Source organism: Malaclemys terrapin, chromosome 2, assembly GCF_027887155.1.
Source record: "Malaclemys terrapin pileata isolate rMalTer1 chromosome 2, rMalTer1.hap1, whole genome shotgun sequence".
NCBI classification, from domain to species: Eukaryota; Metazoa; Chordata; order Testudines; family Emydidae; genus Malaclemys; species Malaclemys terrapin.
The window spans coordinates 252,929,783-252,945,930 of NC_071506.1; the positions used below are offsets into that span (position 1 = coordinate 252,929,783).

At 38.9% G+C, this 16,148-nt stretch overlaps 1 protein-coding gene across 1 annotated transcript in view; it reads left to right on the top strand.

Moving 5' to 3' along the window:
• The window catches only part of GPR158 (G protein-coupled receptor 158), a 336,112-nt gene that overhangs the window by 146,565 nt on the left and 173,399 nt on the right, over positions 1-16,148 (top strand). Inside the window, exon 3 of the mRNA XM_054020723.1 lies at positions 3,231-3,333. Within this exon, the coding sequence (XP_053876698.1) occupies positions 3,231-3,333 (103 nt within the window). The remainder of the gene's footprint in view (positions 1-3,230; positions 3,334-16,148) is intronic.

Genomic DNA, 16,148 nt, shown 5'->3' on the forward strand with positions numbered 1-16,148 from the left:
TAGGTTTAACAAAGTGACTGTGAATGTTCCAGTTCCTTGCCTGCACACGTGTTTAGTGAGACTGGCCTGGGTGCAGCTGTTAGACCTTTTTATTGTTGTTTATTTTTTATCATTACATCTAGGAGCCCCAGTCAAGGATCAGAACTCCACTGTGCTAGGTGTGTACAAACACAAAGCCTCTTCTTATTCCATGTCAAAGGCTTTTATTTTAATCAAGTTGTATTAGTTTAATTCATTCACCACCTTTTCCACAATAATGTTTCACTATAGCTGGTCAAAATTTTTCAACTTTTGAAATGTCAACATTTTAGAAAAGGGAAATATTTTCTTTAAAAAAAATCTCCCATTTTTTACTACCTCTGATGTTGGCCTAACCAAAACTGTTTAGTAGAAAATTCATACTGTGAATAATTGAGTTTCCATGAAATTGTGTTAGTCTCTGAATATTCTAAAATTGGATTGTTTGTAGCTACCTTTTTTCCTGAAATGATCCAGCTCTCCTTCCAAATTAAAAAAAATTGACGACCAAAATTCTGCGCTCTTACACCTGTGCAATATTAAAGGGTGCACAAGAGGTAGAATTTGGTCCAAGATTTTTAAATATTCATAATATTCCAGTTAAAGGGGAGACATAACTTTTTATGGGGGACATATTTTTCAGTTCTCTTTTTGTAGCAATTTAAACTGAAGTGTAACAATGTAATGAATAGAAGACTATTTCATCTTTTTTCCCCTGTCAGAATTCCTTTTTGGGGTTTTCAGGAAAATATTTTTAACACAGAGCTATATAAGGCTGTGTCATATTTTGATATAAAATATTCATGCAATGAGGATATTCTGTGGCTGTGGAATTAGGAACACTGCAATATTCACAAAATCCAGTAGAATCTAGATTTTGCTCAACTTCAAAGGAAAAATATATTATCTATAACAACATGTAACCTATTATAATGAAGAAAAAGAGCTATCACAGAACTCTTGCCTGCAAAGTATTTCCTGGAACATGAACACTGGTGACATATCAAGCATCTTTCATTTATAAACTCTCTTACCCCTTTAATTGCTATTTTATCCATTGTTAAGGGGGCAAAGATAATTTACCAGAGCTGCTCATATTAAAAATGTTGATTTTTGCACTTTCAGATCCACTTAATCTAGACTGATTGGTGTTAACATTCTTTTCCTTATCAAGTTGATAAGCAGCAGTTGCTAATTAGCAAACTTGATTTTTTTGGTGCCTTTGGACTCACATTCCCATACCACTTTGATCTTTATTTCTCTCTCTACCGCATCAACAAGCAGTCTGAATAGCTGCATCCTCAGTAGGATGAAGGTGAAATGCAAAGGAAACAATGGATTTGTGACCTTTTTTTTCCTCTTGTGTTTATTAAAGGGCTGGATGGTTTTTCATAATATATTTATATATCCATTTTCTGTTTATTATTTGTTAGTTGTATTATAGTAGCACTTAGAGGACTCAATTGAGATTGGGGCTCCATCATGCTAGGCTCTGCATATACACATAATAAGAAATGGTTTCTGTCCACCAAGACAGGCAAAGGGTGGGAGAAAGGCAGTATCATCCTCATTTTACATATGGGGAACCTGAAGCACAGAGAGATGAAGTGACCTCCCCAGAGTGACTTATGCAGGAATTCTGTGGCAGAGCCTGGAATTTAACCCAGGTATACTGAGTCCCCGTCAAATGCCTTAATCATAAGCCCATCCTCTCTTTGTGTTTTACATTAGAAATTCCGATATTTGTTTGCTGTTTTTTTTTCGTGGAAGACTGTTTGGACAATTAGCAGAATCATAAAATCACTAGTGCTAGAAGGTGAAACCTGAGGAAATGAAGAACAGGGATTTTTCATTAGACTGTTCAAAGCCTTGTCTACACTTCAAAATTTTGCTGCTTTAATATATGCTGGCATAGTTAGAGGCAAAAACCCCTCTACATGTAGGCACAGTTATACTGGTAGAAAAGTGCTTGTAGAGGTATAAGTGCTTATTCTGATTTGGCAAAACGAAATAAACTATGCCTGAATAAATTTTGGTTTAACTGCATCTGCACTGGGGCTCTTAATGGCATAACGTATTGATTAAAAAAAATCACAGCTGTTACTGACATAGTTATGTTGATAAAACTTTTTAAGTGTAGGCCAGGCGTAAGACCTTGTTTCTTGTTTTGTTTTTAACGCCTGTTTAACTCAATTGCCTGAGCAAGGGTTGGAAAGAAAGATCTATTTGTTAAACACTCCATCCACCTCTTCAGTTAATGCTGGAGAAAGCTCCCATTGATGTGTAGGTTTTGCTTAAGCCATTCATCGCAAAGGTAATATTGTGGAATTGACTGGTTTGTAAGTAGAGGTATGTTTTATTTGTATAGGGAATAGGGTTTGTGAGAGCACACAACATTATGTATGGTATGAAAAATCTCTGATAGTGGATTTAATGCTGCTTCAATCATTTTGGCAAAGTGGCCCTGATGTTCAGATTAAGTGAAAGGTAATCTTTGTATGGTTAGAATTGGAACTCATTTCACTTGTTCTTACTTCCTAGGGCAGATAATTGAGGGAGCTCAGAGGAAGTGTAAGGACTTCCACTTAAGTGACTTCCAATTAAAATAGGCAGAATATTTCTGCTTTCGATGAAAGACTCCTTAGATATTTTTCATTAAACAGTTTTTCTTTTGTAATTCCACTCACTCTGTTACCCCATTATTTCAAATCGGTGTGGAACTTATGTGTAGAGTGATGAATTTTGTACTGGAGAATTTGGCTTCTGCATCTCTGATAGATCAACACAAAGATCCAGCTGTTTGTTTGCTCTCTTTACTCGGAGAGGTTTAGGGCTCCATCTATTCTTACAAGTGACTGTTGGCCGTGGTATGGGAATTGAAAAAGGATCTGTATGGAGCGATACTCCAAAAGTGATGAAAACCGTATCTGCCAGCTGGTCACTTCTACCTATCAGTTGAATGAGCTTGAGTGTAACTGTCATCACTGCAGTTTGCAGGATCTGAGCGGCAAGAAAAAATACATAGGTGAAATATGACTAGGGGGAAAATAACTGATAAACATAATGACAAACTGAAATCAGTATATAGTTCTTGCAAGAAGGCCAATTGATATAGCTTATTTTGATTGTATTGTAGTTGAATATGCATGTGTGTCTATAGGAGTGTGATCATCTGCATTACGTTCTTTTCCTTCCTTTCTTCTTTCTCACAGTGCATGCCAATTAAAGGCCTTGGATTTGTTCTTGGAGCCTACAAATGCATTTGCAAGGCTGGATTCTATCATCCCAACATCTTTTCAGTGAACAGCTTTCAGAGTAAGTGCTTTTGCTTGAGTTTTTAAAAAAAAGAGAGGGAAAAAAAAAAAGAAATAGCATTAATAATGCAGGACTCCTTTTTATCCTTGTCAGGGTTATACAGTAAATTCCCAATGGCCTGCAACTCTAGGATTATATAATCACTTAAGGAGTTTTAGCCCTTTGGTTTGTCATTTGTGATACTATTGAAGATCCTGTAAAACATACCTACTTTAATCATATTTGACTTGTAAATTAATTTTAAAAATATGAAAAGAAATCTTGCTACCAGGGAATGAAGATTTCTGGCATCAGTATTTGTGCACAGACTGTGAAGAAATAAATAAATATTTGTTTTCCCTTGTACTAGTGCAGAATTGATGCTTTAGTCACTGCCTCTTTGTATTTTTAATTATCTTAATATTACCTGAGTTGTATAGGAAAATCCAAGCTATAATTGTATGCAAAATGGTTATTAGAGATGGTTGGGGCTGAGAAACTGGTCACTTGTGTGATGTGCATAACATATAACTTCTACAGGTTTCCTGAAAACATGTGAGGTGAATGCTTGGTACGTTATCCTGTTTTGTCACAAGGGGAGAGACTTGATGAATATCAGGAAAGCTGCTAATCAATTTATATACTCTGTTTCCCAGAACACACACTGTTTTAAATGGAAGTGAGCCCATCATCTCATTTGCATGATGCTGAGGCCTGATCTACACACAAATTTTGTACTGGTGTACTATTTAGGTTAAGAGAGTAGTTATACCAGTCCAACCCCCGTCTGAACACATTTATATTGTATATAGGTGTCTTTTACTGGCATGGCATATTCCACTTCCTGTACAGAAATTGCTATATAGATATAAAACACCTTATACAGGTTTAACTGCGTCCACACTAGGGGATTGTACTGCTTTAGCTATGCTGGTATAGTTAAACTAACAGGATCTTTTGTGTGTAGACAAAGCCTGAAACTGGTTAAGTTTTCCCTTTGTAGTGTCTTAGTCATAGATGCTCAATTGCTTTTATTTCTTTAAAGCTACTAAAAAAAAGAAGCTAGATACTAGGGAACCATGGCCTGAATGTGTCATGAGTAGTACCCTATGGCCATGTCTACACTTAGAAGCTTACAGTGGCACAGCTCGATGAGCGACGGTAGCTATGTCAGTGGAAGAGTGTCTCCTACCGACACAGCACTGTGCGCACAAGTACTTATGCTGGAAAAACTTATGTCGCTCATGGGGGTAGTTTTTTTCACATCCCTGAGTGACCTAAGTTTTGCTGACATAGGTGCTAGTGTAGATATGGCCCTAGGGAGTCTGAATAAATTTAACCATCTAATACATTCCATCTATGCATCTCTCTCAGTGGTTCCTCACGTTACTTAATGAGCCGACTTTGTTACTTATGTTATATTTTTTCCTTCTTGTTTACAATCTTTAGAGGAGAAACTTGTTCTCCTGTTTTTAAATATACCTGAAACCACTGGGACAAAACACCCAAATATGTAAGAGATGCACATGTGCACCATGGATAGGTTGATTGCATTATTGAGTCTGAACTAAGTGAACTGGAGGGTAGACTGCAAGACTGCCAGGTTCAAAACATCCAGGTTCTTACTTCGTATTTGTGTTGGTGTACAAGTGTGGTGGTGTGTGTTCACTTGAGTAAAAAGTAACAAGCACTGCAGAAGGAATAGCAACAGAATAGGGCCCCTTTTTAATGGTAGGGAAGGCTGACATTCCCATGTCTGTTTGAAGCCATCCTGCACTTTGTAGGGGTATCCGCTGGGTCAGCCTATCAGTGGGTAATTAAATAGGTCAGTCCTGATATGGATCCACAGAGAGATCTCAGTCTTGGCTCATTACATTATATCATGTATGTATGTGGTATAAATAGTTCAGTATGTTGTTCCAATGTTTGCATGATTCTTTTTGTTTCACTGTTTCATTCATTTTTGTTGAGTGCCACAGTCAAGCGGTAATGAACTGATTTTCTCATTGGGATGGAGATGGGAGCAGACAAAGTACAACTTTGTGATACTTATTTCTCTCCAGGCTTTGCATGAATCTTTTAATGGACTGAGAGTGATGCTTCGTTATTTCTACCATGCAGAGTGAGTGGTTATGGAGATCAGGATTTAATTCCTTGAATGTGAATATGCAAAATTAATTCTATGATTTTATAAAAACAAATCCCCAAAACACACAGAAGAATAATATATTTAGGGATATCAACAACACTGATCACTAGTACTGGCATATGCTGAAACTTAATGGCCTACAAATTCATTTCTCTGGGATCACTCTGAACTACCCTGAAACTGCTCTGAATTAACACGATGGAGCTTGAGTTTGGGAATGTTCTCTTCTTTATAAGAACTACTTTTATTCAGCTAGACTCAGCTCTGTCTGCCAAATCATGTCAAAACTAAACAGTGAGAGACAGCTAATGCCAGAAGTAGGGAAGATCATCAAGTGACAGAACAAAAGACATTGATTCAAAGGCAACTTAGCTCTGTAATCTAAATGCAACAAAAATGAAACAAGGCTCAGGGAGTTACAGCACACATTTGGAGAATGTTAGAGGCACTAGCTTTAAGATGCATTCCAGGTGTGAATCCTGTGAAGGCTGAGTTGTGACAGAAACTGTCTGAAAATCAGCTAGCATAGATAGGCTGGTAAAGTCTGACGATAAGAGAGATATATCTGGGAGAAGTGTAAAAGAAAATGTTCCTAGCGCAAAAACATAAAACCTGAGAAGATTCTGAAGGGCCAAGATAAGATTTATAAATAGCAAAAGAATTGCATAGTCATTGAGTCTTGATCTGCCGTAAGTCAAAACATTGACCTGAGTGGCGTGTATGTTAGACTGAAGTATTTACAAATGATCTTATTGGAATTCTGCACCACATTAGAATGTGTTTAATGTTGTTGCTACCTGGTCACCCAGGGTTACTGATGAATCCAGCAGGACTCTGAAGTTTTGTACTTCTTTGATAAAGTGGTGACAGCTGCCTTTGATGGGAGTGGAGACCAGCATCTCAGCTAGTTCTTTGAAACATTTCTCTCTCCAAGTCAGCGTCACTTTTGTCTGATTGAGCCCACTGTTCTTCATCCAAGGTCTGATCTCTTGCAAGCATTGGGATGTTTGTTATGTTGTTTTCAGAAAATGAGATCTTTAGCTGGGTATCATTAGCATAGTCCACATCCTGTCCAAGTGATCTCATGTAGACACTGAAGAAGCAGGAGAGAAGATAGCTGCCTATAGGGACTCTAGGAGTGAGAGTTTTTGGGGAAAGGGGGAACAGCTGCCCATTACCTCTGAGTCCTACTGGAGAGGACTGATTTGAGCCATGATACCACTAACCTGCCTACTCCAGCCAGTTAGCCATACCTTGTGGTTGGTGTGTTGAAAGCAGCAGAGCAGCTGAGTTGTACAAGCACTGAGCCACTGACCATTGTGAGGCGGAAATCATCTAGTAGTGCTAACTAGGGCTGTTTCAATGCCAGGACCCAGGGTGAAGCCCATTTGTAAGATATCCAAGATGTTGGCAGATGCCATGCGTTGCTGGAGCTTGGTGTAATCACTGCAAAATCAATGAGAAAACATAGCAATTAGAGGTTGGGTGAGGCTGGTAGTTGGAAAGCTTTTCTATACCCAGTGTTGGATTTATGAGGATGAGGGGGACCATTCTGCTTTTCCAGTGGGGTTGGCTCACTCACTCTCTTAAAGGAGGTGTTGCTCATTTGTAAACAGCCTAATCTGAGATACTGTGTCCGAGAGCCCCGTATGGATTTGGATAATCTCTGAGAGAGTTTAATTCCAGAGAAATTAAAACAAACATATCTGACACACACATAACTCTGCTTCCATATAAAGTTTGATAAAGGGAAACTGCCCCCATTTCCTCTTTCCAGCACTGAGAATTAATTGGCAAACACTAACAATAAATGGTCAAATTTTATTTAGTTGTATAATAGTCTTATAGTAGAAATTTTAAAAATTTCCCTGAGGTTGTTGTGGGATAAATCTTTTATTTTCAGAATGTTCTTTGGATCTCCAAATCTTTCAGCCAAAAAAAAAAAAAAAAAAAAAAAAGAAGAAGAAGAAGAAAAAAGAAAATCTATATACAGTGGTCCCCCTTAAAAACTTTCAAAATTTGCTTTTGATAACTGATGCCACGGTCTTAATTATAAATATAATTCTTCTTTCTGCCTAGTTTCCCTTTTTTTGTCTTTGAAACTTGGGCCAGGTTTTGAGCTGCACTGCAGCCCAGGAGGAGTGGGGGTGAAGGTGGCTTTAAGCCAACTTTGTGCCCTCCCAAATCTAGGCTGCTGCTGTGGGGGTTGCTTTGGGCCTGGGAGTAACTTAGACAGTCCTGGAGAGCTGCCATTAAAACAGCATGTCCCCAGCTGCCTTGAATCTTTACAGCACTACCTGCAGAGGTGGAGAAAGTGACTAGGGGCAGAGGCTATTCTAGATTTGATACTGACAGAGAGAATCTGGTTGAGAATTTGAAGGTGGAAGGCAGCTTGGGTGAACATGATCATGAAATGATAGATTTCTTGATTCTATGGAATAGTAAGAGGGAAAACAGCAGAATAAAGGCAATGGACTTCAAGAAGGCAGATGTTAGCAAACTCAGAGAATTGGTAGGTTAAGATCCTGTGGGAAGCAAGTCTAAGGGAAAAGAGAGTTCAGGAGAGTTGGCAAATTTTTAAAGAGATATTTTTAAGAGCACAAGAGCAAATTATGCCAATGCACAGGAAAGATAGGAAATATGGTAAGAGATCACTTTGGCTTAACCAGGAGATCTTCAACGACCTGAAACTCAAAAAAGAGGTCATACAAAAAGTGGAAAGTAAGTCAATTTATGAAGAATGGATAGGAAAAAAAACCCAACACAAGCATGTAGGAACAAAATTACAAAGACCAAGGCAAAAAAGAGATGAAACTAGCTAGGGATATAAAGGATAACAAAAAAAAAAATTTTATAAGTACATTAGAAGCAAAAGGAGAACCAAGGATAGGGTAGGCCCCATTATTCAATGAGAAGGGAAAGACAATAATAGAAAATGCAGCAACAGCTGAAATGTTAAATGTCTGTTTTGTTTCAGTTTTCACCAAAAAAAAGTTAGCAGTGATTGGATGACTAACATAGTGAACATCAATGTAAATGGGGTAGGATCTGAGGCCAAGGAAAAGAACAAGTTAAGAATTACTTAGACAAGTTAGTTGTCTTCAGGTCAACAAGGCCTGACAAAATACTTCTTAGCCTACTTAAGGAACTGGCTGAAGAGATCTCTGAGCCATTAATGATTATCTTTGAGAACTCCTGCAGGGTGGGAGAGATCCCAGAGAACTGGAAAAGGGCAAATATAGTACCTATCTATAAAAAGGGGAATAGGTACAACCCAAGGGATTATAGACCAGTCATCTTAACTTTGGTACCCAGGAAGGTAATGGAGCAAATAATCAAACAATCAATTTGTAAGCCCCTAGAAAAAAATAAGGTGATATGGAATTGTCAACATGGATTTGTCAAGAACAAATCATGTCAAGCCAAACTAATATTCTCCTTTGACAGGGTAACAAACCCTATGGATGGGGAGAGCAGTAGATTTGATACATTTTGACATTAGCAAGGTTTTTGATGCTGTCTCACGTGACCTCATAAACAAACTGAAGAAATATAGCCTAGACAAACTTGCTACAAGGTGGGTGTGCAATTGGTTGGAAAACTATCCTCAGAGAGTGGTTATCAATGGTTCACAGTCAGGCTGGAAGAGCATATCAAGTGGGGTCCCTGAGAAATCTGTCTTGGGTCCGATTCTGTTCAATATCTTCATAAATCATTTGGATAATGGCATAGAGAGTACACTTACAAAGTTTGCAGATGATACCAAACTATGAGGAATTTCAATCACTTTGGAGAACAGAATTAGAATTAAAAATTATCTTGATAAATTGGAGAAATAGTCTGAAATAAATAGGATGAAATTCGACAAGGGGAAATGCAAAGTATTACATTTAGAAAGGAATAACCAATGGCATAAATACAAAATGGGAAATGACTACCTAGGAAGGAGTACTGCAGAAAAGGATATGGGCATTATAGAGGGTCACAACCTAAATATGAGTCAACAATGTAACACTTGCAAAAAAAGTGATTATTCGGGGATGTATTCTTGGGAGTGTTGTAAGCAAAGACACGAGAAGTAATTCTTCCATTCTACTCAGCACTGATAAGTAGACTTTATGTCCAGTTTTGTATACCACACTTCAGGAAAGATGTGGATAAGTTGGAGAAAGTCTAGAGGAGAGCAACAAAAATGATTAAAGGTCTAGAAAACATGACTTGTATGAGAAAAGACTGAAAATATTGGTTTGTTTAGTCTGGAGAAGAGAAGACTGAAAAGGGGATATAACAGTCTTCCAGTACATAAAAGGTTATCATAAAGAGAAGGGTGATAAATTGTTCTCCTTAACTACTGAGGACAGGAAAAGAAATAATGGACTCAAATTGCAGGAAAGGAGATTTAGGTTAGACATTAGGAAAAACTTCGTTACTATAAGGGCAGTCTAACACTAGAACAAATTACCTAGGAAGATTGTGGAATCTTCATCATTGGAGGTTTTTAGAAACAGGTTAGACAAACCCCATGTCAGGGATGGTCTAAATCAGTGGTCGGCAGCCTGGGGCCCACGCCATTTCCTGCAGCTCCCATTGGCTGGGAATGGTGAACCGCGGCCACTGGGAGCTGTGGGCGGCTGTGCTTGTGGATGGTCAATGTAAACAAATTGTCTTATGGCCCGCCAGTGGCTTACCCTGATGGGCCACAGGTTGCCCATCACTGGTCTAAATAATACTTAGTCCTGCTTTGTTGTAAGGGGCTGGACTAGATGACCTATTAAGGTCCCTTCCAGTCCTACATTTGTATGATTTTTATGCTGGGGATCTGTCTACTCCACCCTAGGGTTGCCAATTTTGGTTGGATGTATTCCTGGAGGTTTTGTCACATGACATAATCTTTAATTAAAGATTAATCTTTATTTCCTGGAGACTCCAGGAGAATCCTGAAGGGTTGGCAACCCTACTCCACCCCTTATATTCACCTCATGCTGACATGTCCCTTATGTTCATGCTTCTGGCAGGGGACTTGTAGAGCAGAGTAAGATACATTGAGCAAAACCTATACCAGAGAGAATTCTGCCCAGCTGGTTCCAGAGCTCTAATGCCTCTCCTATGTTACTGCAGCAGCAGAAAAGGGCCACAGCAGATGGGAGAATCCCAGAATCTTGCTCTTGTATCTAAATTTATGTCCTGATTTTGCAATAGATTTCGCACAGGCAGAACCAGCTCACACTTGTGAAGCGTCTTGTCAACTTCAGTGAGAGTCAGCGTGAGCATAAAATTAAGTGTATGTGTATGTCTTTCCCAGGTTTAGGGCTGTAGATGGCAAACTCTTTGGGGCAGTAGTGGACCTCATTTCACTCTCATGCTGTGTTGATGCTAGAATTGCTCCTAATTTACACTAGTATACCTCTACCCCGATATAACACGACCCGATATAACACGAATTCGGATATAACGCGGTAAAGCAGTGCTCTGGGGGGGGCGGGGCTGCGCACTCCGGTGGATCAAAGCAAGTTCGATATAACGCGGTTTCACCTATAATGCGGTAAGATTTTTTGGTTCCCGAGGACAGCGTTATATCGAGATAGAGGTGTATATGGTCCTTGGAAGCAGAAGCAGTAATTTGTTCTGTAAAATGTCTGGCATATTCTAAGGGGTGTGTGTGTGTGTATGTGTGTGAGAGAGAGAGAGAATTTAGGGAATGCTACCATGACATTATCAAGAAAATGTTTTCAGACAGGACGTCTAGAAGTGTGCATGAGCTAATGCTGTTGCAAGTTTGGGAAATTTGCTTTATAACTATAGTTAGTGAAATAACTAGGGAGCTCATTTTATGATTTACAAAATAGAATGAGACTCATTGAGTTTATAGAATATGCTAGAAGTACAGGCACAGATCACAGGTATAAATATTAGTTAAAACCTTATGTACATTCAAAATTAATGGTGGTCGTGTCTGTGAACTGTGAGAACTCTCCCACTCACATGAGCACATACAGTGATAAGCATAGGGGAAACATGCATTTGTGTGATAAAGAAAGAAATATAATCAAATCCCCCCAAAATATCTAGTAACATGCAACAAAATTTGATGTAAATCTGTGCATTTTATGGCTTCCCCGGGTACTCTTAATATTCAGTATTCATCTGCTGCAGGGACAAATAATGATGTTTGTTGTAGATGATAGTACTTAGACAAGGTCCTTGATCTCTAGTGGGGCAGTGAGTTACCATCTTCAATAAATAAACTATACAGGAAGGCTATATTGAGAAAATTAAAGTAGGACTCTCACTTAAATTAAAAGTACATTGACCATCAATAGGCCTTGATTTCAGGAGTTAATCTTGGCAGGCCAAAAATAACAACAGAGTGGAAAAGGAGATTCTAGAATAAGTTCTGCTATACAGCCATTTTCTACAGTCCATCATCAGAGTTCTGAGTTATTTCAGGACTGACTTTTCATTTCTGCATTTGCCTTAGTTAGCATTCTACCATATTCTCATTGTTGTTTAATATTAGTATTTATAATGCATTGAAATGAGGGCAGCGTGCTCAGTGCTGTAAACATCACTGGCGAGGCAAAGAAATCTCAGAAACCTTACAAAACATTTCCTTAATCTGTTGTGTTATTGCTTTATATGCTGAGGAGATTTTAAAAGTATATTTCTTTGTGTCTGAATTGGCTTAGAATCACAGAATAATAGGATATCAGGGTTGGAAGGGACCTCAGGAGGTCATCTAGTCCAACCCCCTGCTCAAAGCAGGACCAATTCTCAGTTAAATCATCCCAGCCAGGGCTTTGTCAAGCCTGACCTTAAAAACCTCTAAGGAAGGCTTCATTGCTGGGATCTTCAGTTCTGCCGAGTGGTTTGATGCCAGTCATAACTCATTCACGTGCTGATTATCATTCAGGTTTCATGTAATTTACTGAGGTTTTTCTGGATTCCTAAAGTACTTCAGAACAGGCACCAAGTTTAACTATTTTAGGATTCGCACTTTCCAGATGTGTTGGCCAAATACTGATTGGATAATTACATTTCACATAACAGTAAGAATAGGAAATGTTTAACATGCTGAGATACAAAGAAGAAGAAAAATCATTAATTCTAGCTCAAAACCTGCTGTAGAGCAATCGGTGAATATTTCTGTGATGATCCTGGTAATACTTAGATTTCAGGGCTAAAACTAGATTGTCAGTGAGCTAATAATAATTCACAATAGAGTAATTGACAGAGAAGTTCTTTGCAAATCACGGCTGAGGCTATTTATTTTCTCTTATGTGTTTATCTAGATAAAGAAGAGTCCTCCAAACATTGGTTGAAAAGCTTCTGAGTGCTTAGAACCTTGCTCAGAGGTCTCCAAAATGTGTGCTGTATCTTTCTTTTCTCAGTGCGTTAGGATGGAGCATACTCTTTTCTGATGTGTTAGAATATTTTTGAAAGTTATTAAAGGTAGCTCTGGTAGTGATACCTCTTGTTACGATTGCCCAAGACTTCCCATTGTAAGACTGTGTTTTCAGGTTTATAACTTTGCCGAACTTTAATTATTTGGCCTGAGATTTTCTATGGTGGGAGTCTGCCTCAGGGTGAATTGAGAAAAAACTGCTATGAGATCATGTAACTGAAGACGGCATATGCACAAAGGGTTGAATTAAGATTGTACACATAACCTTAATTCTGGCATTTCCTAACTTTTATGTGCTTGATGTTGCAATATTACCATGTTTTGAATGCAGCTGTGTGTGTGTGTGTGTGTGTAAAATGTATATACATAAAAATAATGTGCTAGGTATTTTAGACATGTGACTGGTCCTTATCCTAAAGAGCTTACAACTGATGTGCCTTAGGAGGACACATTATTCCCACACCACTTTCTACTTGTGAATACATGGACGTATGCATCTGTTCATTCTCTCCCTCTCTCTCTCTCTCTGTATTTATTAATATATGTACCTAAATATATATTCATATGCACGTGTAGGTACCTGTGTGTGTGTTTTGGTTTGTGTAGATATCTATTTGTTTGTGAAAATACTCATGATAGATAATATTTTGGTAGTAAACCAATAAAAATAAATACACTTTTGTTCCTTCTTCACTCCACTTTTTCTTTTCTTTTTTATTGTCTACAGTAACTGGGTGCCTTTTCCTCATACTTTCAGTTTTGATTAGGATTTTTCTTCCCCTGCAGATTAATTTTTAAAAATTCCTTTATATTTTTATTTTTCCCTTTCTAATGCCAACCTTTTTCATCTCTTCAAGACTTCTATACTGATGCTGCCATTTTAAGCTTCTTATTTTTCCTTTTAATATTCACACATTCTATCAATTAGTCTTTCATATTCATTTCTATGCCTTCTCCCTTTCCTTTCAGCTAAACTTTTCTTTTCCCTTCACTCAATTTATCCTTCTTTTCCACTGTCCCTTTAGTCTTTTCCTTCTCTGTGGCCCTTCCTTATTCTCTCTTTATTTCTAACTCTTTCGGTACTTTCTATCTCCTTGGTCGTGTGCACTTTGATGTGAAAGGCAAAACTCCAGTTGACTTAAATAGAGCAGGATCTGGCTCCCAGTCATTGCCTACTCACTGAATTGTTTTCTTTTTTCAGCGGTCCCCAGCCAGTGCCACTTTTGGGCAGAAAAGTCTCCTGCTGGAGCCATGTTTGGGCCTAGGATGTTGCCGTAACAGCACAAGAGTGTGGCACAAGGAGCCTCATTCCTGCCAGTGCTGCAGTGAAGTGTTCACGTTTCATGCATCACTTAAGCTGCTCTCCGTTTGAGTGGATGTTGCATCCCTCAAGTGGGTGAACAATTGGTCAGAGGCTAGAAGGTGGAACTCTTCATTTTTGCACATACGCAGAGGGAAATGTTGCCGTCTTGCAGTGCTTCAGGTCATGTAACCTGGGGAATAGGTTGGGTTTAAACTCCCCACCCCAACAAATTTCTTGTTTAATGGCAGCCATAACAATAAATAGGAATGTCTGTTAGAGAGACTGTGTGTATGCATATAAAAGTGGCAATGTTTTGTGAGGGGGAAAATTGTTGATAATGGGAAACTTTTTGTCAAATTCTGAAAAATTTCAGCCAGACCCAATATATATCATCTGCGGATTAACTGTAAGGAAGAATCTTTCTTAAGTCAAAAGATACTCATCACATAATTACTCAAAGCAAGCAGTGCCTTAGATGCATATTAATGATCCAGGATGCTTTAAAGACAACTGGAATCATTTCACCAGATATGGCTAAACCAAGGTATGCTGTTTCACTATAAAGCCATATCCCTGTGATATTTGCTGTAACATGCAACTGTTTATCAGCTGTTATCTCTATAACATGTGACATGCATAGACCTGAAAAAAACATCCAAGCAAAACTTACATTAATAAATGCTTGAGAACACGGATTAAAATATATTTTTGACAATTTGTCAAGGTTAAAGATTTAAGAAAAAATTATAATAGTTTCAGGTTTTACATCATGCAAAACTTTTAATCCATAGCCAATATCTGATGTAAATAAAAATGTAAATGTCTTAATTCTGGTAAATATGTAAATGCTGTTTTTTCAGCATTTATGACAGGGGTGGCCAACCTGTAGCTCCGGAGCCACATGCGGCTCTTCAGAAGTTAATATGCGGCTCTTTGTATAGGCACCGACTCCGGGGCTGGAGCTACAGGCACCAACTTTCCAATGTGCTGGGGGGTGCTCACTGCTCAACCCCTGGCTCTGTCACAGGCCCTGCCCCCACTCCACTCCTTCCTGCCCCCTCCCCTGAGTCTGCCATGCCCTCGCTCCTCCCTGTCCCCCCAGAGCCTCCTGCACACCATGAAACAGCTGATTGGGAGGTGTGGGAAGGGAGGGGGAGGCACTGATTGGCAGGGTTGCTGCTGGGTGGGAGATGCTGGGAGCGGGGTAGCTGATGAGGGGCTGCTGACATATTACTGTGCCTCTTTAGCAATGTACATTGGTAAATTCTGGCTCCTTCTCAGGCTCAGGTTGGTCATCCCTGATTTACGATATTAAAATATTTTATTGTATTTATATAGTGGCCACAATACAGAGTACATTAAGGAAGGGCTTGCTTGTAAACCAGAATGTGAGGATTAAAGAGATGATCAAGTGGCTGAGAAGAAGAGAGAGACTTCTAGCTAGATGGGTAGCACAAGTGAAAGGCGACCCTCATCTATGGAAAATATGAAGGGAACAGATGAGAGCTTGGAGAACAGGTGGACATGAGGTCAGAGGCAGGGTGAGCTAGCTCATAGCAAACTCTGAAAACCAATAGTGTACTATTAATTTGGATGTGAGGATGGATGGGATGTAGGGAAGGTGATAGAGAAGTGATGTGGATTTGTTGGTTGTTCATTGGTCTTTCAGCAGTTCAGGAAATAGAGATTTAGTCTTTTGCCTCACTCTGACCCTAGTGCTGGCAGAGCTCCCAGAATGGTGACAGACAGAATTACATATATGGGATATGTGGAAATGAGAAATTCTGGAGTCCAGAAAGTTTCCCAGATTAATGGACTTTGGAACAAAATTAAAGTCGATGCTGAATTTGGTGGCAATGACTTCTCGTCCCTCTTGGGTAACTAATAGTTGGTGAGATCACTTTTTATGGGATTCTTCAACTGACCCAAGTTTGGTTGTTTCTAGCTTCCCTTCTCTCACCCCATGGGAGCTTCTGCCTCCC